General features: G+C 34.8%; 1 protein-coding gene and 1 long non-coding RNA gene across 17 annotated transcripts in view; one reads left to right on the top strand and one right to left on the bottom strand.

Moving 5' to 3' along the window:
- Window positions 1-74: 74 nt before the first annotated feature.
- On the bottom strand, window positions 75-19,645 carry LOC125671779 (uncharacterized). Of its 16 annotated transcripts, none has more exons than XM_056161151.1 (8): window positions 19,555-19,604; window positions 13,005-13,109; window positions 12,119-12,670; window positions 11,626-11,764; window positions 9,051-9,071; window positions 6,748-6,928; window positions 4,840-4,950; window positions 75-4,385 (listed from the first exon to the last, which is right to left on the bottom strand). In XM_056161151.1, exons 3-7 carry the CDS (start codon window positions 12,630-12,632, stop codon window positions 4,843-4,845), a joined length of 963 nt encoding a protein of 320 aa, XP_056017126.1. In that variant the 5' UTR covers window positions 12,633-12,670; window positions 13,005-13,109; window positions 19,555-19,604; the 3' UTR covers window positions 75-4,385; window positions 4,840-4,842. The 16 variants fall into 16 exon arrangements, 14 of the variants coding, with proteins under 14 accessions (XP_056017126.1, XP_056017127.1, XP_048763637.1 ...); XM_056161152.1 differs by lacking the exon at window positions 19,555-19,604 and adding an exon at window positions 13,195-13,555; XR_008802071.1 differs by lacking the exons at window positions 75-4,385; window positions 19,555-19,604 and adding exons at window positions 6,246-6,386; window positions 13,195-13,577 and having other exon boundaries at window positions 12,119-12,667.
- Window positions 14,992-27,941, top strand: part of LOC125671806 (uncharacterized) — a 26,137-nt gene continuing 13,187 nt past the window's right edge. Inside the window, exon 1 of the long non-coding RNA XR_007368747.2 lies at window positions 14,992-15,076. This is a non-coding gene — a long non-coding RNA (uncharacterized LOC125671806). The remainder of the gene's footprint in view (window positions 15,077-27,941) is intronic.

Below are 27,941 nucleotides of genomic sequence, written 5' to 3'. Positions count from 1 at the left end.
AAAACCCCCCAAAAACCAGCACTATTACATACAACTTTAACACATACCCCCTCCAAAAAAAAAAAAAGAGAAGAGATGTTCATGTAATATTTTATCTTTGTGTTTTCATTTCTAGGAAATACACTTCGAAGTCTTCAGCTTATTTTTATAAAGCTCTTCTCTGTTAAACCAAAGAAGTCAAAGACAATGTGATCTAAAAATTAAAAAAATATTTCAAACTTAAGCCACACTCTCAATTAACAAAAGAAACCTGGAGCTCATAACATGAAGAATATAACAAATATACATACCAGTATGTTACCAATGCCAAAATACACTGAAACATAAACATTTCACTAAGTATCAACCGGAGATGTCCTAACGAGACCAATACTCCTCACAGGGCTTACTCAAGTTTGGGTGTATTTAACTGCCATACTCTAAAATCACTGCATAACATAGTAATGAATTAGACAACAATTCTACTTCCTGTGACCTTGACCTTTTTAAATGAACATGCCTTAGAGGCATTACACACGACCAGCCAAACTCTACATTATCTATAGTACAGGTGTCTGATGTTTCTGTTACAAACCACAGGCAATTTTATTGTTACTATTTAAAAGTAAATTCAAACCCAAGCGATATAATTGCCCATGTTACAAAGATATGACCCCCAGGCAAGTTTTCTCCCCTTAACCTTAAGTGAGGGCAATGTCATACCCACAAGTAGTTGGTAATCATTGTGTGAAGTATAAGTGACTAACTGTTCTCTGTTAATAAGTTATAAACTTGAACACATTGCACTGACAGACATGAAGATCGACAGACAGGGCGATTCGTATATATGCCTCCTAAAATTTGTTTGCGGAGGGCATAAAAATAGAATCTAAGATATATTACTCAACCTTCTAATAAGCCAATGGGTTTTCTGGTCCCAAGATAAAAAAGGTATTGGTAACACACTAAATGAAAATGATTTTTAAAAAATACCTGATATTCAAATTATACAGTATTCTCATTAATGGCAATAATTCATTCCTTTATATAAAGATATAAATTAAAAACAATTAATGAAACAAATACTTAAAACTACAGTTACAGAAATATTAAGATTAAGTTATTTGATTAGAGCATGAACACATGATAAAATTGCGTTATGACAGAACAGCATGCACCAATGTTAACTAAGTATGAAAAATGTACAGATAAAATTGCATTTGCATATTCAACCACAATATTATGACTGTTAGAACAGGTATGTAAATACTTAAGTCTACAGCTTCAGACTTGTGTAATAAACAGTGGAGGTATGGGAGAGTTACCTCCCATTAATTACACTTTCTTTCAAAAAATAGTTTCCATTTAAACTGCATAATACTGCACGGAATTCAATTTTAAAGCATATAACAGTGTTGACTACATGTACAAAAGACTAAATATTGCATGGGCCTAACTTTACTTCAAATTTTAAAATGTAAAATTTACTTTATTTTGATGAAGGGTGTGTCCAACTTTTTTTTCATGTTATTTTTACAAATTGTCAGTAATCCTACGATTTGATGTTCTTTCATAAAATTTTAAAATGTTGACAATAAAAGAGCCTCTAATTATAAATATAGAGCAACTCCTTGAACAGGATTCACACTATCACTTCAAAAATAACTTTCAAAGATTTGCCTTTGGTAGAAATACCACTCTCATTCACAGTTGCTCTAGACTTTTGAAAACCAAAAACAAGCACTTCCCTTTGATAAAAAAAAACCCAACTTCATCTATGAAGTAAAACCACAAGAAATCACACAAACTTGATAATAAACATTACCATAGATTTGACACAATAATTAACACTTTTAAAAAATAATCTTTCAAATCTCAAAAATGATTTGAAGAAATTTCACCCTGATGAGGAGCCAAGTCATACCCACACCAAGCATACATAGTCCCTCCAGTGTGCTTCTGCTATGTGACTAGATCTAAATGAGGTGAAGTCTGAATATACTTACTGACCTATGAATAAGATAAGTTACCCTTTATATACATTAAATAATACAACACCAGACTGGTTACTAAGGATACTGTGACTGAAATTCAAACCATGGGGAAACATCGTGATCAAACACGGTTTTCGAGATCGCCCATTGTTCTCCTGTCCAATTTTAGAGTCGTGAATGACAAGAACATGTGCACAGGAATGTGTTCTTAAGACTACACTAAGTTCTTGCACCTCAAACCCGTTCTCATGATGTGTACTCATGTGTTCGGGATAGCCAGGAATTTGCACTTGTGTGAAGAACGGTGGTCTCAAACGCACTCTTAATTAATGTTCACTCGCCATTAGACCACCTTTATAAATATCTGCTTGCCCTCTTCAGATTCCGTAATAAAAATTTGGATAAATAGGGAAGCATAAAACTGCTGAATTTTATATTTTTGGAAGAAGTTGCATTTAACATTGAAGTTTTAATCCAAGTGGCTCTAGAAAGTGAAAACAACTTGTTTACTTGAACACAATATCTACTAAATTCAGAATGAAATTGGTCAAAAACTGAAATTAAAAAAAAAATATTGTGATAAACTGAAGTAAAAATCTTTTTTTTCTTATTTCAGCTGAGTGGGCATGGAGAAAAGAAGCAGCTGTTAAAAAGCTTAATATGATACTCGTAGGTAACAATAAAACTATTAATTTGGACAAACTGCAACATAAAATTAATTTCTGAAAAATCCACATAATTTGTTTGCATGGTTAACAAGGTTTCATCCTAATTACATTCTATTCCATGAATGCTTAGTAGAGTTGTAGAAATCTTATCAAGCTACAAAAAACTACTTGCAAAGCTATGTGAATTGTTTCTCATGTACCATGAGACTCCTTGTAAAATACTACTGCCTCCAGGCTTTAAATGTTTTCAACATTAACAAACAAATGTAAAATAAAAATATACACAACTCTCCAACATAAAATCTAAATACTGATTGTTTATAATTTACAACCATTTACCAGTGCATGTACCGTGAACACAGAAATTTACGCAAGTTGCGCTGTATTACACAAACTGCAGGACAGCCCTCGGAAATTATTTCTGAGATGCCAGTCATTTATGCCTAGAATGATATACTTGGAAACTGATATGCTAGAAAATATATACACAAAATATTCTTTCTCACATACATGTATATGGTCTAATTACCCCCTGGTACCAGACTTAAATTTCTACATGTACGGTATGTAGCTATAAAATATTGTCAACACTGACATTTTGATTCTATTCAAATATTACAACTAAAACGATAAGTAGGTATAAAAGAAAAAAGTAAGGTTTCACTATCGATTTGCCCTAATGATTAAAACTTTTTTAAATTTCATTAAAAAAATTCAGACATAAAAAAAACAACCAAAAAACAATTCAAATACCTTTCATCATTGAAAAAAAAAACCAAACCAAATTCAGATATCTTAAAATTTCCTTTTAAAAATGTCTCTTTTACAGCATTGTTACGCCATTAGCATATACATGTACAATAGTTTACACTTTCAAAAACACTGTTAAAAAAGTTCTCATCTATGATAGGAATTTAACAGCTGTCATTCATGTGTGTTTCTTACACATATAAATTTAACAGCTGTCATTCATGTGTGTTTCTTACACATATAAATTTAACAGCTGTCATTCATGTGTGTTTCTTACACATATAAATTTAACTTTGGGTGTTGCAGGTGCTCTGTATTTTCTGAAGTTAAAATGCTTTGAAAATGAATGTTTTCTGAGGTTAAAAAACAAGGCAGCAGAACACCCCCCCCCCCCCCCCCCCCCCCCCCCCCCCCCCCCCCCCCAGTTTTTATGTCGCAGTTGATGCCATAGATTCAGTTAGATAATCATTATGCAATCTCCTATTTCATAGCCACTTTCATATACCCCCCCCCCCCCCCCCCCCTGTTTTCATGTTTATGAACACTTGGAAAATACAGAGAAATGCAGGGCAAATTAAGAGTAAAAGAGTACCTTCTCCTTTTACAAAGAAATTAAAATATATCTTTTTTGACAATTTGGAGAACTACATGTGATATAAAATCATTGCTAGACATACCTAACCCAGGTTACCATTGTTGTCAATACACGTACATGGAGTTTGTCAATCTTAGCATTAGATAACATACCTATTCATGGCACTGTAAATCAGTCAAACTACTAGAAAAAGATCTACCTTTCAACTGACCATACTACCTAACATTCAAGTCTTTTTATCTGAATTACGCCATTACAGGAAGCCATAAGGACATTTCTACCAGCTTCTTAGCGTAGGCTTCAGGATATCTCTTAGAACATTGGACGGATGCTTCCCACTTCAAGCTGAATGATGCATGGCTATATTGGAATGGCTTTTCGTTTAGAATTTGGATATACCTACAAACATTATAACCAAACAATAAGTGCAATTGTGAAAATGAAATATTTTGAAACATTTTAGAGAAAATTATACAAGGGATCTGATTTATCAAATTTTTCTTCTTCATGGGTTGTGTAAAAGAACAACTTTTCATTTGTTTCACAACTAAGCAGCAACAACAAATCATTACAGCAAAGTGAATACACAATCTAATTCAAATTAGATGTCAGATCCGCTCACAAACTCGCATACACAATCTAATTCAAATTAGATGTCAGATCCGCTCACAAACTCGCATACACAATCTAATTCAAATTAGATGTCAGATCCGCTCACAAACTCGCATACATATGCGAGCGGATCTAACATCTAATTTCAGTTAGATTGAGTGCGCATACAATGAAAACTCAGGAATGTGACAAATTGTGGAAGCTGTAGTTACTACAATGTATAAAGAAGTGCTAAGATTACTTCTCAAGGTTTTTTCACAGAAGCAGTGTCCATTATGTCTTCCAGAGACTGGTTCAAACTGGATAAATCTGCCCTATCTTTTGAAGAATCCAGCTGTAATAAGTCTTGTTCCTAAAATGTCAATTTGAGAGTACAAGGAATATATATATATATATATATATAATCTGTGACAAAACATTGAGTCACCTACCCAGATTTAGTCTACCATCCACTGACCTAGCAATCTATTTATACAAGGTGGGGATGCTTCAATACCAGTAGGACTAACATGGTTTTACTGTTCTGGAGAATGGTTATTTTGTTAAAAGATTTCCCCCCTACATCCTTCTGTAAATTTAATCCCAGATTTTAGCCCCAACTTAACCTAAGGGTCCATTACAAAAATTATACAACTTGGGAACATCTGCATCTGACATGATGAGTAGCCCTGCTACTCTTGAAACCAATAACAATAATAGGCATTGTACCTACTGTTCAATGGGGGTTTTTTGCATGAAGAAAATAGTTCTTACTCTTGAAACACCTTTTTTTCATTTCCTATATACATGTATTCTCACATTAAACTTTGAATCCTTATTGAAGCCTAACCCTTATCAAATATGCATCTATACTCCATTGGATTGCTTACTGTATATCAATCATATTAACAAGGACAAATCATAGCCAGTGGGTTTTTTATATGAAAATTTTCAAAGATTATATAAATTCCAATGTAAAATTTTGATCCCCTATTGGAACCCCATCCCACTCCAAAGGGAGATGATTTGAACAAATTTGTATCTCCATTATGTCAGGAACCTTTCACATAAGTTTAGTCCTTTCTGGTTAAGTGGTTCTTGAGAAGATTTGAAAAGGTTGTGACCCTTCATTTGGACAACTTATAATCCTCTTCACCCAAGGATGCTTTACGACAAGTTTGGTTGAAATCAATTCTGTGGATATGAAGAATAAGTTGAAAATGCTCAAAGTTTACGGTTGGCCGCTGGACAAAATGTGACCAGAAAAGCTCACTTGAGCTAAAAACATGAATACATGTATTTACCAATATCTAACAACCAATATTTCTATTACCTACAGACAGAAAAATTATAAACATAATGTTCCCCAAGTGTTGCTATGCTTTGTAAGTGACAAAAATTAGAATAGGAGTTGTGACGTATTTGAAAATTTTGTCCAAAGTTGGCACACTTTATATAAAATTTTCAAGAATTTAGGATGCTGACTCAAACAGACAGACAAATGGACTGTAAATTCTATATTTATTAACCAGTTCATGTTGAAACCAGAGACCAGAGATACTCATTACAATGGTGCTCAACACCTTTCACATTGTAAGTATGCTGAGATGTTTTAAAGTAAAAACATCTGAATGAGGTAGAACATGTAGATATAAATAAATGACTCACAGTTAATATAAAATTTGTTTCCTTTTATATAAAAGAATCCATGAAATCAATACTATTTCATTATTTGCTTAGTCCGTGTGTGACTTCCTGGCCCATGAAGTTTGGTACATACAGTCTGTCTGCTAGATATCCTGGAGTAAACTAAAACAATTTTTTAAAGGTTTCAACCCCTACATCTCAGACTCAGGGGATGCAGTGACCATGAAATTCCCGATTTTAAATTCCCTTACCCCAAAGATATGTTCTATACCAACTTTGACAAGAAGTGGCCTCGTACGTTCAGAGAAACATACATGTACATTCAAATGTTAACACGTCACAGGTGACTGACAATGCATGACATCTACCAATCAAATTGAATTGAAATACACCTTGTAATAATCAAGTGTTTGTTTAATTTTGAACCTTGATTCACTTCAACTAACTTAACAAGTTTGTAAGATGCTATTAGAAAATTCTCCTGACTCTGACACTTGTTCCTTCATATCTGATATTTTCTGACCTGTAAGAAGTCAGTTAACTGACTAAGCTTCATCTTGAGCATGGCAAGCTCTTCCATGATATGTGAATAAGTCTCCACGTCTATAACGACCATGTCCTTCCCATCCATCTGCATCGTCTTCACATCCTGTAACCGTGGGAACGTGGAGGTCAACTCCAGACTAGCCTCTGAATCAAATCTCCTGTAAAAAAAACAATATCATCGTTTCATGAGTAGAGCATAGAAAATACATATCTACAACTTTCAAGCTCTGAGAAAAATTCACATTTTACATTTTTAGTAAAAAAAAAAAAAAAAAAAAAACAACTAGTGGGCCAGAATTTTTATTTTCGCGCAAGAATGATAAAAGACAGGAAGTGATCAAATTTTACACAACTTCAATGAAAAAGTGCACATTAAAATTTTTGGTTTATTTAACTGTTGTAAAAATCCATGCATCAGGCATACACATTAATGATTCACTCATCCAACACATGCATTTGTGTTAGTGCAAAAAAACATCTTTACGCTACAAATCAAACTCTTAAAGCAAAAATAAATTAAAACGTCAGTCCGTGTACAATCATTCTACACCAAATGGTTGCAATAACAGAATCTATGAATGATGTCATCTCAACACTTCTATTGTGCCGTGATGTGATTAAAAGTGACATAGCTAAGAATAAAACCCTATTTATCTACATCATGTGATTCTCTACTGTAAATAAGGAAATTGTCAGAGACACCTAGTCAAAACAAGAAGGTAAAAAAGCGTAAAGTGAATATTTGTCTCCCACTTCAGTGCACGTTGTTGTGGTGGGATATCTCAAAGCACACTGCAATATCAAACTCGAGTATTTTAGATCAAATCCATTTCCCATCAATATGATTCAAAAGCAAATATTTTTAAAACACAAAACAATTACCCTGTTCAATGAAATTTGCTATCATGATCTTGAACTACAATGTATGACCTTTAAAAAAACCCAATAACAATCTTAATATTGCATGAATGGAAAAAAAAAAACAACAAGAAAAAACCACTAGGCCTATAGGCCACAATGCACACCTGAGTCATTTTGACCATGCAGTTCTTCAGAACAATTTTAAGATTCTAACCCTCTTTCACCCCATGACCAATTTTGACCTCATATCAGGACCCAAACCTAACCCCATAGAGTTATGGTTTAACTGAACTTGAATCAACACAACATGGGATACCCTGGATGCTTCAATAAACATGAGTTTGCTGTCTTGTAAAACTTTTTTAAAAAAATGATTTCCCCCCCCCCCCATATATATGCACCATTTAAAACTTGATCAACAACTTTAGCCCCCATTCTAACTTCAGGGTCCATGAAAAAATATTTGGAATCACATAACTTTGGAACACTTGCATGTTGATAAGGTTTAGTGTTAAAAAGATCTTTTTCAAATTTCCTATATATTTTCATGTAAAACTTTGAATGCCTATTCAAGTCTAACCCTAGACAAATATGAACTACATTGGAATGTTTGACTAATCATGGCTAGTGGTTGTTGATAATTTATTTTTCTTTCAAAGATCATTATATGTATTCCAATCATTGAATGTCAAAACTTTTGATCCCTATTGAGGTCCCATCTTTAACCCCCCGCCCCATGATTTGATGAACTTGAATCTGCAGTAACCAAGGATGTGTCATGGCCTAGTTGTTCTCGAAAAAAAATAAATTTCAATTTTGAATCTACACTCATTAAGGAAGCTTTCATATAAGTTTTGTCTTTTCTAGTCCGGTGGTTCTTGAGGAGAGGAGTTTTAAATGATGCCACCATATCTTCTCTTTGAAAAGTGTGAACACTTTCATTTCAATATTTTGAATCCCTTTACCAAATGATGCTTTAAAGGAAGTTTAGTTGAGATTGATTTTGTGCTTCTGGAGAAGAAGTAAAAATGACCATGTTGACTGTACATGTATATCTTGTGATGACTGTACATATATGGGCTTGATAGGAAAACCTAATAATGAAACTACAGCTGTTGAACTATGACTCTGAAAAAAACATGCACCACATCAATTTTAATGTGCTGACATCCCCCCTCTCCCCATTGGCGATGCTTCTCTGTTCCACACTGCATGTACACAACACAAGTCTCATACTGTATTTCTAGTTCAAGCACAATCAGAAATTTGCATCATCAACTGCCCCATACCTCATCTTATATTAAAGGGGGGGGGGGGGGGGGTGTTATATGATAACAAGAAAAATCCCAAAGTCAACAAGCTGGGAAGGGAACAAGCACAGTCAGCATTCCCATAACACCAGGCTTTCATTTTACTTACACTTTCATGATTGACCTTGGCCTAAGCACAGAAAACAAAACAGAATCAGTACTAGCCACTACAACAAGCTTTCATGTGATAGAAGTCTAAACAAGCTTTCATGTGACAGAAGTCTAAACAAGCTTTCATGTGACAGAAGTTTTAACAAGCTTTCATGTGACAGAAGTCTAAACAAGCTTTCATGTGACAGAAGTTTTAACAAGCTTTCATGTGACAGAAGTTTTAACAAGTTTTCATGTGACAGAAGTTTTAACAAGTTTTTATGTGACAGAAGTTTTAACAAGCAAGTCTAAAATACATTTCCATCTCAGAGAGGACCACATCGGATAAAAACCACCTCAATTAAAATGCTAATTACTAAACCAGGCATGCTGTAACATTATCAGTTTACCATTTGTTCATTATGGTAATGAGTACATTAAAATTCTGAGTGTGTCTCAGTGGGACACTATACATATGAACGTATTGATTATCAATTTGCTCCATTTAATGAATCTTTAATCAATACTACATACGCACAATATCATACAGGGAGTGGGCTAATGTGTCAATAGTCAATACATCATACTGTATACATCCATGATAAATTCATGAAGAAATTGGATATGCACCAGAAGTAATATTTGTAAGAGCAGACGTGTATTAGACTATGTTAAGTTGTATCTGAAATTGTTCAAGTTACCATTTTTTCTGGTGGGAAATTAATAATGTATACATACCTGTGTCAGAAAAATCATAATTTCTTTTGTGACATGTACAAGGAATAGACCCAACCCAGAAATTCTAGAAGGGGGAGGGGGGTATTTGCTTTTTATGTTGGGGGACTGCTTAAGGCCCTCAGAAGCTCAAGATTTATTGGACTGAAATTTGTGTAGACACGTGTTTCATATGTAGTGTTCTCCTGATTTTTCATAAAGTTATCAAATTGTCACTTGATGTGCTTCTAGACAATCTTTATTACTGAAACTTGTCAGATTTTGATAGCATTTGTTTGCTGAGGCCTGAGGGTTCATGCTAACTACCCTACAGACCCCCCCCCCCTTTAACAACACACACATACATGTACCGTGCTGTCTTACAGAATCAGGACGAAGGGAAGCATTGTGTGTTTTGTCAGCAAGCCAATGAAAAGAGATCTATATTCAAGAATAGCACAACATGGTACAATGAATTGTCTGGTATAATAGAAGCTGACAGGGGGAGCTACATATACACTGTAGGACGACATAGTCGACGTAGCCGAGGGCTGTGTGTTGTGTCACTGTCAATTCTGTACTTACATGTAACGGTACTTATCAATGAACTAGCTCATATCAACCTGAATCTTTCATAAATAACAATATTTATCAATGGACTAGCTCAATTTAACCTGAATCTTTTTTTTCTTTTTTTTTTTTATCTTTTTCATCAATATCAAGCCAGGATGAGACAGATGACAATCTATATTCTATTGAATAAATGGTCTAAACACACTTGGTAATGTCTTAAATCAGAGCAGAAAGAAATGAATAATTTGTTGTTTTTAAAATAAGAGTACATACATACAATATTTATATGGGAAATAGACATTCATACAGGTTTCAGAAACAATAATGTAGTACGATTGTATACATAGAAAGCAACAGCTCAAAGACCATGATTCACAATGATTAAAGCTAACCGCCCAGCTGTCTCGTATAGCTACGTCAAGCATTCATAATGACTCTGATCAGTGATTTCAATGACTATTATTTCCAACATTCATGTACAATAGTTGTATATTGTATTTATGTTAACATAATAGAACTGATTTATATCCTGTACCTCATACAACACATACAAAAACCACACTTTGTTTTATAAATCAAAAAATCATTAACTATAGATAGATCTACAAGTAGTATCAGCTTTTTTTAAAAAGTGCATTTACTGACTGAATGAGAATCTGAAGAGAGAGGAATAGAAATTGAAGTTAAGTACAGAAAAACTTATATTGAGCACTCAGTTATAGTGAACACCTGGCTATCACAACAAAGGTCAAATTTGGTTTTCCATATACATTCAAGTACAGAGAAAGTCAATCTAATTGCAAATAATGAATTATAAATCACAGTTTACAGTTCAGGGCTTATCTCCATCTCCAGAGGTTCACAATAACTGATTCACAGTATTAAAGCTGTGCAGGATAGACAACATCGCAGAGGAAATTCTGGCTGACAATGACATAGATGCAAAGTCTCCCTTTATCTTTGACTTAAAATTACATTGCTCTGCCAAAACCTGTATCGGATCATTTCTACACCATTGCCCAACCTTGTAGGTGTACAGCATTATCAAAGTTTTTTTTAACTAGGACCCTTCACCAAACAGTGATAGTGTTTCCAAATTTCCATAATCCATTTTACATCACCCATGCATTTATAAGCTAGGTTCTGTAATTAAATATCATATTCGTGTGTTCTATGTTTCTAATACAATTATTGGAAATTATGGAAAATTCATTTTGGCATCATATGTAATCCTTTACACGTTTCTACAACACCACCAATCTATGAAGACTTTGGATCCCTGCCTTTAAATTACCTGCGAGACTTACCTGAGCTCCTGCGAGGCTCTTTTAGAGCCGGTCAGTTCCAGATTTACGCCATCTGGACTGACCAAGTGCTGTCGAATCGGCGAGCACGGTAGCGATTCTGGCGATATCGGCACTGCGCTCGCCTCTGCATCCTTGGTTTCTAATCCAGAAAAATCAAATTGAAATTGAAACGTATCAGTATCATAGTCAACAATGCTAGCTCTACTCAATCGGTTCCGCAGCAGAGACCCTGCACTGCTCATAAAATCTATTGAATCAAATGCTGCAAGGGGGGCTGATATGTTAAAGTCATCACAAAAAAATTCTGAGGCTTCACTTCGACATCGGTCCAGGCTAGTTATCAGGGTCGCTGTCCAATCTAAACTGTCACTAGATTTACAGGACAGGCGATTATATCTACCAGAGTGTTGACCTGGTTTTTTGAGACTGGATTTAAGATACATAATATCAGAAAAACGATTGGGTCTACTCGTTGAATGAGCAGAAAACTCACCGTGATTTTCATGAATCTCATTTTTCTGGCTAACTAAAGTATCAACCTCATCATTGGTTTGATATGGCTTGGTTTTATCACAAAGACTTTGACTAGAGTGGTGCGATTCCTGAGCTGTTAAACTCTCTACCCCACTGTCAGATGCTGAAACGACTTTATCAATCACATCTGAATCTGAAGTTTTGACCTCCTTTGACCTCTCCTGCAAGGTCACTAGGTCACACTTCCCATCAATATCACCATTTTCACCCTCAGTATTGAGCACAACCTTGTTACTGTCTTTAGACACTTTGGAACAGCATTGTCCCTCGACATTCCCATTGGACTCTACAACAATTTTGTCATCTTCCTCTTCATTGTCAAAAATAGACAGTCTGTCTTCATTGTGGTTTGGGGCCCTGACCGGGCTGTACTCGATGGTCACAGCGATTCCAGTCTTGTGTTTCTTACTGTGTGGGGACTTCTTTTTGGCAATGTCTGCATCATGACCTGATTTGGAATAACATGCCCCCATTGAATAAATGTCATAAAGTCATCTGTGATGGACTTCTGCTGCAAATAAATATGAAAAGCAATTTAAAGTTTATTTGAGTTTAGTTTACATATAATAGAAAGTAATGACAGCAATTCAATATCGAATTCAATAAAATCATGAAGATACAGGTTAAAACCTTCCACTAAAATTCCCATGCCTGTTTACACAGACATATACATCTACATTTTCTCACATGATGAAAGAACATCATAAATTAATACATGCACTTCCTGAGATTATATCTAACGCATCACTGTACGAGTAAGACTCTCACAGGAAACAGGAAGAACATTCACAGAATTCACAATAATGTTAGACATAAACAGTAAACTCAATAAAATATCACTTTACCTTACTGACAAAAAATATTTATTTTCTCATTTAAAATAACAGCTTGTCTCCCTCCTAATTCTCACATCCAAACCTTTGTTTGTGTTGTAAGATAAGGTCCTAGGCCTGTGAAAAGAAGAAGGAATTATTACTCAGAGATTGTTACAGATAACCTCCTGGAACAGCTGCTAGCTGGGGTCAATGCATCTACCATCACAGGACTCCTCTGATCCCTAGCAGAAGCATGCAGACAGTCTTAATACAGTTAAATACTTCCTCAATCGGATTAGTGAAAGTTTCCACGATATTGCTACAAGTTACATGACTGCAAATGAAGGAGGCAGACCCCTTGGAAACCATGAAATGAGAGCCCAGCTAATGAGTGCTCAGGGTAGACATTTAGAATTAAGTGTTGGGGTTGTGTAATTAGTCACTTCCTGCTATAAAGAAAGAACACACTGAATTGAAAAGCAAATTCTGTAGTCTTTATTCTAGACTATATTGATTTGAATAAAAAATGAGCTCCTACGTGTTGTTTATATGTCCGATTACATAATTCACATACCTCGGTGTCTTTGATTTTTAGGAAATTTTCATTTTGTTGAATAGTGTTACCAAATACCAAACTTTTTATTTTGTTATCAGAATATTCTTTCATTAAACATTTTGTAACTGAAAAATGTAGGCACAATCTAAATTAAACAAGATATGTTTCAGTTGTAAAACAATTATACCCCCCCCCCCCAAAAAAAACCCATAACCCATACCAAAAAAAGTTATAACTAAAATATAACTTAATTATACCTAGGCCTTGAGGTACAAAAAAGTTATAACTAAAAAGTAACTTTTCTGGACTCAAGACATTTTCATGTATAACTAAAGTGTAACTTTTTGAACTTTGTCATTCTCATGTATAATTAAATTGTAACTTTTCTGGACGTAGCCATTTTCATGTATAACTAAAATGTAACTTTCCTGGACATAGCCATTTTCAAGCATATCCAATATATATATATGTACCAGTTTTGGGACTTTGTCATTTGGGGGTGGGGGTTACCAATACTTTTTGACACTTTCGTTTATCATAGTAACTAATTGAATGTTAAATACCTATCTCATGACCTTTTGGTCAGTGAAAATGTAGGTGGAGCCTAATCTAAACAGATGTTATTTACCTGGAGTGGCCAGGGTCTACTAAGGTGTTAATTGCTATATCCCATGGTGCTGGAAGAAATACAGAGACAGAACATGGTAGAAATCTACCTGTCCATGTCTTTTTAATAGTCTTGATATACACAGGACCTGTCTCAGGGACCTCTGCAGAGTTACTGTGGTCATAGCTGACAGTGTTTGAATAATGGTTGTATTCCTACAGTGTAAGGGTAGCTGACACACATTCTACACCCACCTACCCCCCCCCCCCCCCTCTCTCTCTCTCTCTCAGTCATTGACTCAATGAATAATTTCTGTTATAAATATAGAGGTACCTATCATAAATCCATGACTCAAATTATTTCAATAAGTTACAAGTTTTAGAAATTATTGTTTGATTTCTGATTGTGTAATTTATAATACATGTATATAGAGGGGGAAAACCTGATGACCTGAAAACCAATAGGAGTTCTACTGTAACAATGAGATGTTTCCCAGTAAAGGCAAGATCAAGAATAAACCAGAAGAGGGCAGTCATAAATTTAAGAGTGGTGACCAACCAACCCATGTAATTAGAAATCTATCAGAAGACATGTTCTTCTTCACTTACCAGCTAGAGAACTACTGAGACCCTCTGACCTTTGACCTAAAAATTAATAGGACCAACTCCTCCTATCCCTGGCCATTTTGCCTATGAAGCCTGATCAGAATAATACTGAGTCCTTTAGTTATCAGTCTAACAATTACTGTATGCATTATGTTACAAAACCTGTGACATTTTGCCCCACAAATTTAATATCGGTAACTACATGTATTAGTTATAACTAACCTGCTTATGAAGCTTCCATGAGCATCAGTTTGACTATTAATCAGACAGACATAATCTCTGCCACACACCTACTGACAATTAGATGCTAAACAAAAGACCCCTCGTTTATCAGGTCAGTTCTACATAGTGAAATATATTTTCTGACATATCATAAATACATTATATTTCTTTGTCATTCCTCCGTTTCAAGTTTTAGATGACTCATAATTTACCGATAACTAAACGTATCTCTGTAATATGTTCTCAGTCTCTGATCTGTTTCAATAAAAATAGACACCTGGTGGATATTTTTGATACTGAATCATCACCACATGACTGTTGAAACTGCGGCATTCACAATGTTTCTTTGGTAAGAGTGGCATTCACAATGTTTCTTTCGTAAGAGTAAAACACCAATGTATTAAATGTCACCGCATAAAAAGATAAAATATATTCTACATACAGTAACATTAATACTGTGAAGTACGATTTATTTGTTGTTTCTCTGCTAAACAGAAAGGTTTTCTTTCTTTAAAGGATACCCCCTCCTACTAATTTGGTTTGCCCAGTGGTTCTGGAGAAGCAATTGAAAATGTCGATCCTGCAAATTATACTAGGTATTATATCAAATAAGTGCAATACACACCAATTTCTTAATGACATGCAAATGAACAGAATTAAATAGGTTTGCACCTGAGATTTGGAATCATGTCAATTTTTTGGGAAGTGTATTCTTGAATTCTACATTGAAGGAGTAATAGGAAATTAAAAAGAAAAACTGGGGTCATTACACTTGTTATTCAGCTGTACAGTGTTTTAAGCCTGACCTTTTTGCACTTAAAATTTATTCAATGAACTTGATTTGTCTGTAACACAACATAAATCAATCATTACATAAAATAAATACATAATCATGTCTTCTAACACTACAGATAATTTTTTTTTAATACTAGTAAGCCTAATGGAAATAAATAATGACCTAAATAATGGCGCTTGATATGCAAAAAAAAAAAATCATTTGAAATTTGAGAGTTTAAATTAGGAGTAATGTCAATTTCTAAAATTTCATATAATTTTCAAGGTCTTGTCTTAGAATTTAAAATGGAACTTAAAAAAAGTGGGGGTTAAAGACCAAATTTTTTAATTATTGGCAAAAATCTAGAATTTCTACAAAATTTTGAGCAAATTAATTTAAACCTTTTTAAGAATCAGTGTTCTGTTTGGAAAATATACAATTTAATACAATATTTGGGTGTTATACATGTAATGGATGTTTTTTGTAGCATACATGGTAGACTAGTCATTATGGCATTAGATTTATATGTATGAGCTGATGATCCATCAAGTAACTTTTTGAATTGCAAATTACATCACTATAAATTCCCAACGTGATGGAAAGTGGAAAATATGTACAATAATGGTCTTGAAATTGAAAATTTTAAAATCTACTTGATTTGGTGGAAAATGTAATTTGTTTGAAGTCACCTATTACAAAGTCAAATGATGGGGGGGGGGGGGGGGGGGGGGGGGGGGGGCAAATTTGGCTGAATCGTAGATAGTCTGTTAGATTCTTCCAAAGTTTTCAGATTTAGTAATTAAAATCTCTTCTGTGAATATTGTATATCATGCTTTGGCATTGATAACTCTACTTATTAATTAGCCCCCCCCCCTTATTTTTTTTTTGGTTTCCTGTTACCTGACCCCTAACAAAAAGCTACCCGACCTAGATTTTTTGTAACCAAATTTCTGAAGGAAATTAAAAATCATTGCCAGATCGGAATGTTTTAATTCTGATTATAAATCAAACAAAATGGCAATTCCCTATGGCATGTGAGCTAGCCCTGGTGTTGTGATTAACATTGTAAGAATGCAGAGCGAACTCAGTGATTTTCATCACTTAGTACCTTGAATACTTTCTAACACATTTATGGTAAACAGCAAAAAGCTGGACCTCCATTTCTAAGGTCATATCAGAATGACCCATGATTTTCACTTCTAAATGCTAAGCTTCATGTTTTTGTCTTAGGTTTGACACGTCCATGGCACTAGCACAATGATTGGGATAAGCTCGCGCCTTGCGCAATCCTTCCTTCCTTTCTGGATACTGTTAGTGATTGTTATCACATCAGTGCCACTATGGTATCCCTCCATGTCACACGGTCTTTGGCTATATTTTCGGCCTCCTGATATGTTAGGCCCGCAGTTGTAAAGTTTCTTGCCAGCGTGTCTCGCCATCTCTGCTGTTGTCGTCCTTGCGCAATAGTCACATTAAATAAAAAAAATGGCGCATAGAATATTGAAAACACTGCGCCGTTGTGGCGTATATCGTCGATATACCTAGTTTGAGCTTTCCCCCACTGACTTCATGGATATACGAACTTTTCAATTTTTGAGCTGATCCCCCACTTATCTATATTGATTAAGTGCTTGAAAAATCTTGATCACTGTTATAATGCTTTTATAATGGTACAACTTTACGTTCTTTTAGCGCAAGTATGACTTAGATTTCCTCAATGTCTAATCAAACAAAAAAGTTATCTGATTGGTTAATACCGTTGAATTTAAATTTTAATGCGAACAGACTGTAAATGCCACAAAAATTCTTAAGCCTGACAAAGGGCAATTTTTCTTCAATTTTCCCCTGAATGATAAGCCAGTACTAGCAGTAGATACTGTTGGAGCAGGAGACAATTGTGCAGAAAACAGACAATCACGACGAGAATCCTAACTTTCGCAAAACATAAATTTAACACAAATAATAAAACTAAAGTTATCTATGGCAATACAGTCTGTCAGTAGTGTTAAGATTATAATTTACTGATCATTGACACTAGCTGGTAACGTGCCATTGTCACATTGAGCAATTTGCTTATCCCAATCACTGCTAGCCGGTCTGAAACTCATGACCTCCCGGTTACAATGAAAATACTGAACCACTGGAAAAATATTACACCTGAGGTGCAGGATCTGATTTCTTAAATTTTAAGCATGAAACTACGACCTATACTTTAAGCATGATCAAACTCTTGTTTTTTAGCTCTTAGTTTAGGTCCAATTTGTTAAAGTTGCAAGAACAAACCCCTAAAAACACAAATAATAGAATACAAGAGTACCGCAAACGGTACATAATACACCCATGAAATGCTTACATAAGGTGTTTTTCTTGTGCTATAATTTGTATAACTTTGCTTCAGGTATTATCAGCCATCATGAGGCTGTGACAAACTTTCATTATGAACAAAGGGTCTTAGCTTAAAAATCGAGATTTCCTCAAAATGGACCAACTTCAACAACCTGTAATTTTTTCAAAAATGGAAGAAAATCAAAATCCTTCCCCAGATGCAAATCTTCAATTCCCGTACAAACACTCCACAAAATAAGATGACTCTCACTTGAAAACTGTGGGAGGAGTAGGGCAGACAAATTATGCACCCTCCATATAATAATTATTTCTAAATAAAGGGGCAAAATTCCTGGAAAAAAGGTCGAAATGGATCAAAATTGCAGTATGATCTAGAGTGACCTAGACTTGCTCAAGTCTCTATGTTGTTTAATTTATCATTAAACGTCACCAAACATGTTTGGCATTATTAAAAAGTATTAAAGAGAGCAATGATTATTAAACATAGAGACTTGAGCAAGTCTAAGAGTGACCCACAAAGAAGCTACACAGCAAGTTTCAGCAGATGTGAAAGGGAAATGAAATTATACAGAGAAAACCCCGAATGGACGGACGGATGGACGTACAGACATCGATGTACCATAATACGTCCCGTGTTTTTTGCCATGGCAACAGGAAACATTTATTTTGACCAAATGATTGTCCACAGACATTTGTTATGATGTTAAAGTCCATAGAAGATGAGGCGAAGAGTTTACAAATTCTGTAGACAGTCAGTATTACTGACTGTCTACAAACACAATACATGTAAATGTTTTGTTTAGATATTTAATTATGTACATATTTTTTTTATGTAAATACAGTTTATGTATAAAAAAGAAATACAATGATAAATACATTCAACACACCTTGTTGCCATCTAAAATTTGCTACTAGTCATCTATAACCATACAACCAATTATCTGAAGACAAATTAAAAAGGATGCTACATTAAATGACCTTGACATGCATGATTAGAAAATGTATATATATGGAATACTAAAATGAAACGACCCTAAAAAGATTTCAAGCAGAATTTCTAAGACTTCAAAATTTAGTGTTTCACCATTTATATGAAAGCTTAAAATAAATTTTCCCTTGATACTATTTAGTATTAAAGTTAGTGCAGTAGCTTAGTACTAGTAGATCTATCTGTTTCCTTCAGTGTTGATAGTGCACCAGAAAACAAGATACCCGACTTTCATAATTTATCACCATCTAGTTACTCCACTGTTCTGAACCCTTATTTAACTCATCAGTATTAACATTGTAAAGTAAGTCTTTATTTCAAAATATGATAGAAGCATAACAACTCCCGTTCACATTTTCCTCATACTTGTATCGATTTTTACCATGCTTTCATTTCAATACATTGAATTTTCTAATGCATAAAATTGCTATAATAAACCATTGCTAAACTTAACATGCACGTTTACCTGATTCTCACATACCATATTCTGGACATTTTGTAATTTGACAATCATTTGTCACCTTTTGAAAAACAACACTTACCTCACCGGAAGTTTACGAAAACTATAAGGTAAGCGGTAAATGTAGTACAGCCGAAACCCGAAAGTCCCGGATAACGATTTTAGCATGATTTCTTTCTTAATAATCGACAGAATGACATCAAACTTATTATGATAACTGTTTGTGACTTATTAAACAAGAATCATATAACTTTTTCTGGGAATTCTGTAAAGAAGATAATGAACCAGAGTTTTCGGATACCAAAAAGCGGTAAATCTAGTACGTTTTATAAATGCCGAAACCCGAACACGGTCGCCGATCTTTTGATCTACCGAAAGTCCGCGTTTTAGCATTATAGACAATATTGAATCAGACTGAGTTCTAGATATCTAAGGTAACTTAAATAAATCGCAATTGCATATATGGTGCATTTATATGCGCATTTTATTGTATCACCCTACATATTATTTATAATTATACATGTGCATGCCAAGAAATTCTTAGCAAAATCTCCGGTATAGAAAAACCGTTATAAATCAGTGACCGCAATTAAGAGATAAGCGACAGCTACTATTAATCAGCATGTAATATGGCCCTATTGAAGCCAACGAATTCAGACCGGACGGGATTTCTTGGCATGGTCATGATTTTTGTGTATTCAACTAAAAACACTCAAATAACCCCATACAAGCTTATTTGGTCAGTTTTGAAAATTATTTTTGCACATTAATGGCAAAAATTACAAATTGTGACCCCCCCCCCCTTGCACTTCATCACATATTTTGAATGAATCGTTAGAGAACGTTGTAATTTATCACTTGTTTAAATTGATGCCAATAACGCGCTAATGCCGAATAACGCTGTTGGAAATGCTCATTGTTACCCGTCTCGTCTGCCGACACCGCAAAAACAACATCCTACACAGAATTTTCGAAAGCTTTTACCCGCAAACAAGACTACACTCAAATCCACATGTTTTTCACATGTGTGTAAACAGCCTGAGTGCACCTCAGGAAGTAGCCTCAGCTACCAACATCAAATAGTTCCTTTGTATACAACTGATTATTTCCGAAAATTACACAAAATTTTCTAATCAGGGGTACAAAAATTAAGAGAAAAGAAGAAGAGGAAATGAGAAGAATCGCGCAGGGGGAAATTGACTAAGTTCATTTTGATTGGACAATTACCGGTGTGATACCTTTACACATTAGACGAACGATCCCGATGCCGGCATATTTTGTAGAATATTGAATATACATTTCTGTCTGCAGAATGTGTATTGATACAGTAGTTCATATTTTTAAAATTATTTTTACTACCCCCCCCCACCCCACCCTTTCAAATTTTCCGTTCCAAACTCGGCTATACCATACTCGTTTACCATGCCAAGAAATTCTTAGCAAAATCTCCGGTATAGAAAAACCGTTATAAATCAGTGACCGCAATTAAGAGATAAGCGACGGCTACTATTAATCAGCATGTAATATGGCCCTATTGAAGCCAACGAATTCAGACCGGACGGGATTTCTTGGCATGTAGTACACGCACTTTTTTGCAATATATGTTTCAATCCGCTTTGATATATATACACTATAAATAGTGTGCTTCTTTTTAAACTCTGGTTGTTGAAGCATATTCGTTATGGAATTAATTGAATAATTTATAATTCAATTATTATTTTGATGCAGTGTAGGCTACTAATGCATACGAAATGTGATTTAAAGTAATCATGTGTACGTGTAATTTATATGTAATTTATCAGGGCCGTAAATTACATGGAGGCGGAGGAGGCAGCTGCCTCCTCCAACTTTTGAGCCAAAAAAAATTAAAATTTAAAGTTCATTAGAATTTATGTTGTTTCCAATAACTAAGAACATGATACCTCCCTTAAAAAGCATTCCAAATCTTTCTTTTAGAATGAGTTAGTCAAGTAACATCTTAGAAGGCCCTAGAATCAAGGATTTTGCACGAAACGTGTTCAGTGTGCACAAAATGTGCTCAGCGTCTGGGGGCCTGGGCGGCCCCCAGACCCCCGCCTATTTCCTGCCTCCTCCAAATTGAAGGTTAATTTACGGCCCTGTTTATCGAAGAAGAACGACAAATTTTAATATTATCATTCCATCGTCAAGACGATTAACGACTGTACTATCATATTTCCCTTTTCTTTCTTAATCAAAATGACAAAATATTGTAAAAGCACACTTTTTGGGTTACATTAATTACTTTAGGGGGTATAATTTCTTTACTTTCGGAGTTTAAATTTTTATTCAAAATAACATGAATGGGTGAATGGGGAACCTTCGCGTGGTTAGAGCTGGGCAACGGAATCAATGGTTAACGTTGTAATCATGACTAATTACCGACTGACATCCTCAACTATCGTTTTACATGTACGCGTATTCTGTTTAGGTACGACTTTACCAAACTAAGGGGACCTACTTGTTCCGATTAAAACAAGAACACGAAATCTTACAAAATACAGCAGTTTTTATTATTCTGTGTTGTGGAAATAATGATAGAAACATAAAATGTAGTCTTAATCAATATATTTTGCATGAATATGATTACTTAAAACCCAGTATTTACAAAGGGGCTGTGGGAATCGGACCGTATTTGGGTTCCGACATTTATAAACCGTACTAGATTTACCGCTTTTTGGCAGGTGAAAACTCTGGTTTGGTACTTTTGTAGAAGAATTCTCAGAAAAAGTTTATGTTTTTTATGTACCTAGGTTACAAACAGTAACCTCTGCAAATTATATGTTATTACATGCAGCATTAAGAGAGAAAACACGAAAAAATCGCTTTCCGGGACTTTCGGCATTCGGGTTTCGGCCGTACTACATTTACCGCTTACCGAAAACAAGCGGTATTCTCGCGAGATTATACTTAGTTGGGTGAAACGTCACCAATAGATAATATATTTCCGGAATAATTGTTGGCGTATAATACGCCATATTCAAATTCAAAAAAATTAATCTTAATAAAATATTTTTTAATATATATAAAATACCTTACATATCCAATTACATGACAAATTTGCTAGGTACATTTGGAATGAAATTACACGGTATTTTTGGTAGGCTTTATATCAGAGACATATATTATTTTTTTTCAATCTAGATAGGGCTAATATTGACTATAAATCAAATTATTTTTTTTCATTACAATATGCAAGAAAATTGCCAGAAATTTTACTGAACTTCCATTTTTGTTGCACATAAGAATCTTAAGATTTTTTTCTGAAGGGAAGGGGGGGGGGGGGGGGGCAACATAGCAGAGGATAACTCGCGATCGTCTAAAATTCTTGACTATCAAACGAAAATTTTAAAAGGGACCAAAAAATCCATAACAGATGTTCTCTATTCCAAACTTCAACACCATACATGTAAAGAAGGGGCGGATTCGTCCTATCATGCAGTGTAAGGGGAGGGAGTTGTCAGCCAGTATATCATAATTTGCAAGGGATGATAAATTACTATGCATGTCAATATAACGGAAAATCAACATTATCAAAATTATAAGTGTCCCGTCTCTGATTTAAAGCGCCTGAGAGTAAAGGATATCAAATTGGAATGGGATGGTGGTAAAATGGCTTTCTTTTAGATCCAGTGGTACAGTATGTATCAATATCTCACCAGAGCTCACAGAAAGTAGAACTGACTTCATAATGACTTATGAAGGTGATCGGTGGGGGAATAACATATTCTGGTGATATTACTGGTTCTACAGGTGTATATTTTGTAGACAGTGGAGGGGTGGTGGTATGTACACAACATCTGTACACGTACACTACCCACACTTCACGTGTCTGTGCATTATACAAGCACTAGTGTTTTCACAGCTTTATAAGCCACATGGAAGATAATGACAGGGATGGCACTAAAAATGAACAAGCTCCACTTTTAATTTGGTGTCTTTGTGCATCTTTTAGCCCCTTAACTGGCCCTGTGAAATGCAGAACCACAGGGCCTCTATCCTTGCCCTTGGTGACTAGGTACACAGACTCTTGAATAGCAGTGGGAACTCCTTGAGAGAAATTAAAAATATTTTTAATATTTATGATCAAGATTCCTTATAGCCAATATCCTTTCAAGCTAAACAAAGTCATTATGATGTGCATTGAAGATAGTTATTCTTAAAGGGGCATTAGCTGTCATTTTGATACCAAAAATTTAATTAAATGAAAATTGCTCCATATCATACATGTATATTTCAGTAATAACACCAGTATTTAATTATTTCAAGCACCTTTTAACCTCAAAACAGGCACATGAATGTGTATGAATATCACATGAATTTTGGTAATTAAATAATTATTGTCTTGCAAGACAATAATTCTTCCTTATGTATTTCTGTACACTAGAAGTGGCAATCTATTGTCGTTTTATTAGGTTTCTCTTGTTTTTGTACAAAATAAATGTTTTTATTAGGCATTAATATATATTCCTATGTGCAGCATAGAAGTGTTTTCAACACATTTTCTTCCATAGTCATAAGATATACATCATCATTTAAACTAATGTGTTAACATGTGCATATCATAGGAAATATTCCACACATATATCATAACCTATTATCCATTGTGGAAATGTACATGGACTCCATAGTTTAGATATCGTATGTCTAAAAATATGTTCATTTGCGATATTAATAAGTACAATGTCAGCTACAGTATGAGATGAGGATTTTTTTTTTAAAGTTTTGCATAGCAAAATCAGGATGGTATGTAAATCTATCCAAATACATCAGGGTCTTAGTACAGTTTCCATCACATCCATTCATATTCCTGGTCATCCTATCTACAACAATCTAGATATTACTTAGTTCTCTCCATGCCAAAACACATAGGACCGAGACTCTTTCCAATCCACTCTGTTCTATTGCTTCCATCTGGATCTCATTCCAATTTCTCCATTCTGCAATCTTTCTTTCTGCTTCTACTGTTCCTCTCGATCAGATTTTTTCGGTCTCTTAAATGCCCTCTTCCCTTCTGGTGTCCAACCTAACGCCATCTCACTGTCATTGTCACCTCCCCTCCATAGCACGTGTCCTATATAGTTCCATCACCGTCTCCTCAGCTCATTATTTATTACATTCATGTCAGCCCTGTCTGCCACTTCCCTGTTTTTCATCATTTTCTGCCGTTATCCCCAGTATCCTCTGCAAGCATCTGATCTGGTAAGCATCTATTGACTTCCCACCTATAGTCACCTTCCAAGACATGGACATGCAAAATTTCTGAAAAAATAAATGCAAATATACCCCATGATAAATTTTAAATACATGCATCTTAAACAGTATACAAGAGGCCAAAGAGCCACATCGCTCACCGGAGTCACCTCGGCCCTGCCATTGTAAAGTTGTTGTGATTTTAAAAAGATTTCAATCTTTTTTCCCATGAAAATTGTTGATCCCATATTGTGGCCCCAGCCTACATGAGCCCCAAAGGATCACAACATTACTGAAAATGAATTCACATAATATACACAGAAATGCCTCAACACCAATATGATTGACATGATCTTGCTGTTCTGGATAAGACCAAGGTCACCAGGTAATTGATCATGGTATGATACAAAAGATCTTGTCATAAGAAATCTTTCTACGAAATATGAAAGCTCTATCTTAAAGAGACACTACAGCTCATTTTCCACATTTTAATAAAGTGTTTTTTAAAACATGTATTGATAAAATGATAAAATTCATATCGATACTGAAAATTTTGAACAATTGGGATGCATCAATTTACTCTCAACTGCGCTTTGAAGATCGTTCGGAATTCAAAGGTTTCTTCGTTCTGACTCGGACTTATGAATGCTTATTTACATCACGTGGTTTTGAATGACAGCAAAGGTGTTGTGTAGGAAATTATTTTAATTCCCCTTCAAGGGGGTGCACACTCACCTTTTAAGTATAAGAGTATTCCCTGCTCCTTAAAATAAGCAATTATATAAATCATTATTTCAACAGAAACCCTTCCATGTTCCCATTGACCGATATTTTTACAACTAACACGTGTCGTGCTCAGATAAAAATAGCACTTACTTTTAAAAGTAGTGTCTTCGCAGCTAGTCTCAATGGCAGATTTAGGGGGGGGCAGGATCCCCCCTCCCTTTTTACGCCACAGATTGTGAATGAAAATCCAAATTTTGCACCAGAATGGCCGATTACTGTGGCTAATCTTTGACTTTCACACCCCCTTCGGAAATCCTAGATCCGCCACTGAGTTACATGGGTTTCTCCGAGCTCTTTGTTTTCCAACGGTCAAACTGATACCAAGGTAAATTATTTTTCACGTATGAGTTTTATCTCATTCTATTTTTACCTCTTTTCTCACAGAATCTGTCAAAATTCTAGATCTGTCAACTACACTTTCTCTCACTGGACGACATGCTGCACTGTTTACTGTCTATGCGCATGCGTCTGAAGACTGAAAGGAGGAGACTCGATATTTTTTGTATAGGCCATCAAAAAGTATTAATTTTTACGTTAAAACGATAATTTTTAACTTTAGATAAGTGTTATTTTCGCAAAGTTCATACTTTCAACAATGCAACAAAAATTGAGAAAGCACTAGGAAAATTGTCATTTCATGATTTTTGCGCAAAATGAGCTGTAGTGTCTCTTTAAGGTAGTGATTGCATGGATCATTGAAAATTAATGAATCTATGAATTTTTTTCGATTTTTTATTTTTACATATTTTGCAGTTGACAATATCTGTAACTCATTCTGAAATTATAATATAATATATCGTTTTCACGAAAATTGTGACGATACGGTTGCCATGGTATCCCCTTTTGTCGACTTTCCATAATAAATGGTACAGGTATTTCAGATGGTGTTTAAGATTGAAACAAAAAGAGTAAATGATATAAATTTTATATCAAATTGAAGTTAAAGCCTTACATGATATATAATTTGTATTAATATATCCATTTATTTTCATATGAAATAGAAGCAGGGCTGCTTATGAGCAATTCTGCAATTTTTAGAAGGCAATTATTCACCAAAGCAGACATATTTTCACCCCCAAGAAATAAATGACCAATGAATTTTTAAATTTTTTTTAATATGTTAGTTGGAATTTTTCCTGAACATGCTGAAAGTATCAATATTGGTTTTCAGGTTTAGTATGGCGCTATGAGCACTAAAGTTACCCCCTCCCCCTCCTTACATAAATGCTCCAGGTGATAATTACAATAAATATGCATCTTACATGCATTTATTTCAACTCATATCAAAAGTATAAAAATGTTTTGATGTTTATTATTGAATTTATTCCACATAGAATGATAGTACTGTTGCTTTGGAGATGTTTTTATTACTTTCTGTTTGAATTTACTTGTTTATTCATGCTCTGAAAATGTATGTGCACTAACACCATCCACATGTTATGAAATTCATAGCATATTATGATTTTAATATAGGCCTAGTGGTTTGTGAATTAAATTTACATGCTGCAAGACTGAAAATTAACAGGGGTTGGGGGATGGGTGGGTTATATGCATCATGGAGACCTAGGGCCTAATGACTATTATTTAAAAGATAAGTAAAACATATAGGAATTTTTCATTTGTATTGTATTTTATTCGTATAGTTCTAAACATATTTTCACTTTACCCTGTGTTTGGTTATAGCTGACAAGTCTTTGTGTCCATCGTCTGTCATATTATTACTGATGCTTAAGCGCTTGACGTATTCCGGGATCGAAAACGAAAATTGTCTCTTTTTAGATACTACATGAATAAACCACGTGATGCCTTGCAATCACTACCTTAAATAGTTGAGATATTGAATTGGTCAGATTTTTATCAAAAGTAGGTCAAACTTCCAGGTCAAAGTCTCAAGACCGAACACCGTTACATCACATGAAAGAACTTTTCTTAAACAATGTATATACAAAATATAAAAGCCTTAGCTTAAATAGTTCAAGAGATATTTTTTAAAATGATTTTTCCTATATACTTGTATGTAAAACCTTATCCCCTATTGAGGCCCACCCTACCCTCGAGGCCATGATTTTAAAAAATTGAATCTGCACTATTTCAGAGAGCTGTCATGTAAATTTGAACTCTCCTGGCCCAGTGATTCTTGTGGAGATTTTTAAATGAACCCCCTCCCCCCTATTTTTACATTTTTGTGATTATTTCCCCTTTGAAGGGGGCATGGCCTTTCATTTTAACAATCTTGAATCCCTTAACCCATGGATGATCTACGCCAAGTTTGGTTGAATTTGGCCCAGTGGTTCTGGAGAAGATGGAAATGTGTAAAGTTTACAGACAGACGGCAGATAAAAGGTGATTAAAATACATAGGCGTTGCTTGGGTTCGAATATTACCGAGGCAGGGGGTCCAGAAGCTATCGA

The sequence above is a fragment of the Ostrea edulis genome, chromosome 4 (genome assembly GCF_947568905.1).
Source record: "Ostrea edulis chromosome 4, xbOstEdul1.1, whole genome shotgun sequence".
Classification (NCBI taxonomy): domain Eukaryota; kingdom Metazoa; phylum Mollusca; class Bivalvia; order Ostreida; family Ostreidae; genus Ostrea; species Ostrea edulis.
The sequence above is the reverse complement of the archived record's forward strand: the minus strand, read 5'-3'. Positions and strand labels throughout refer to the sequence as shown.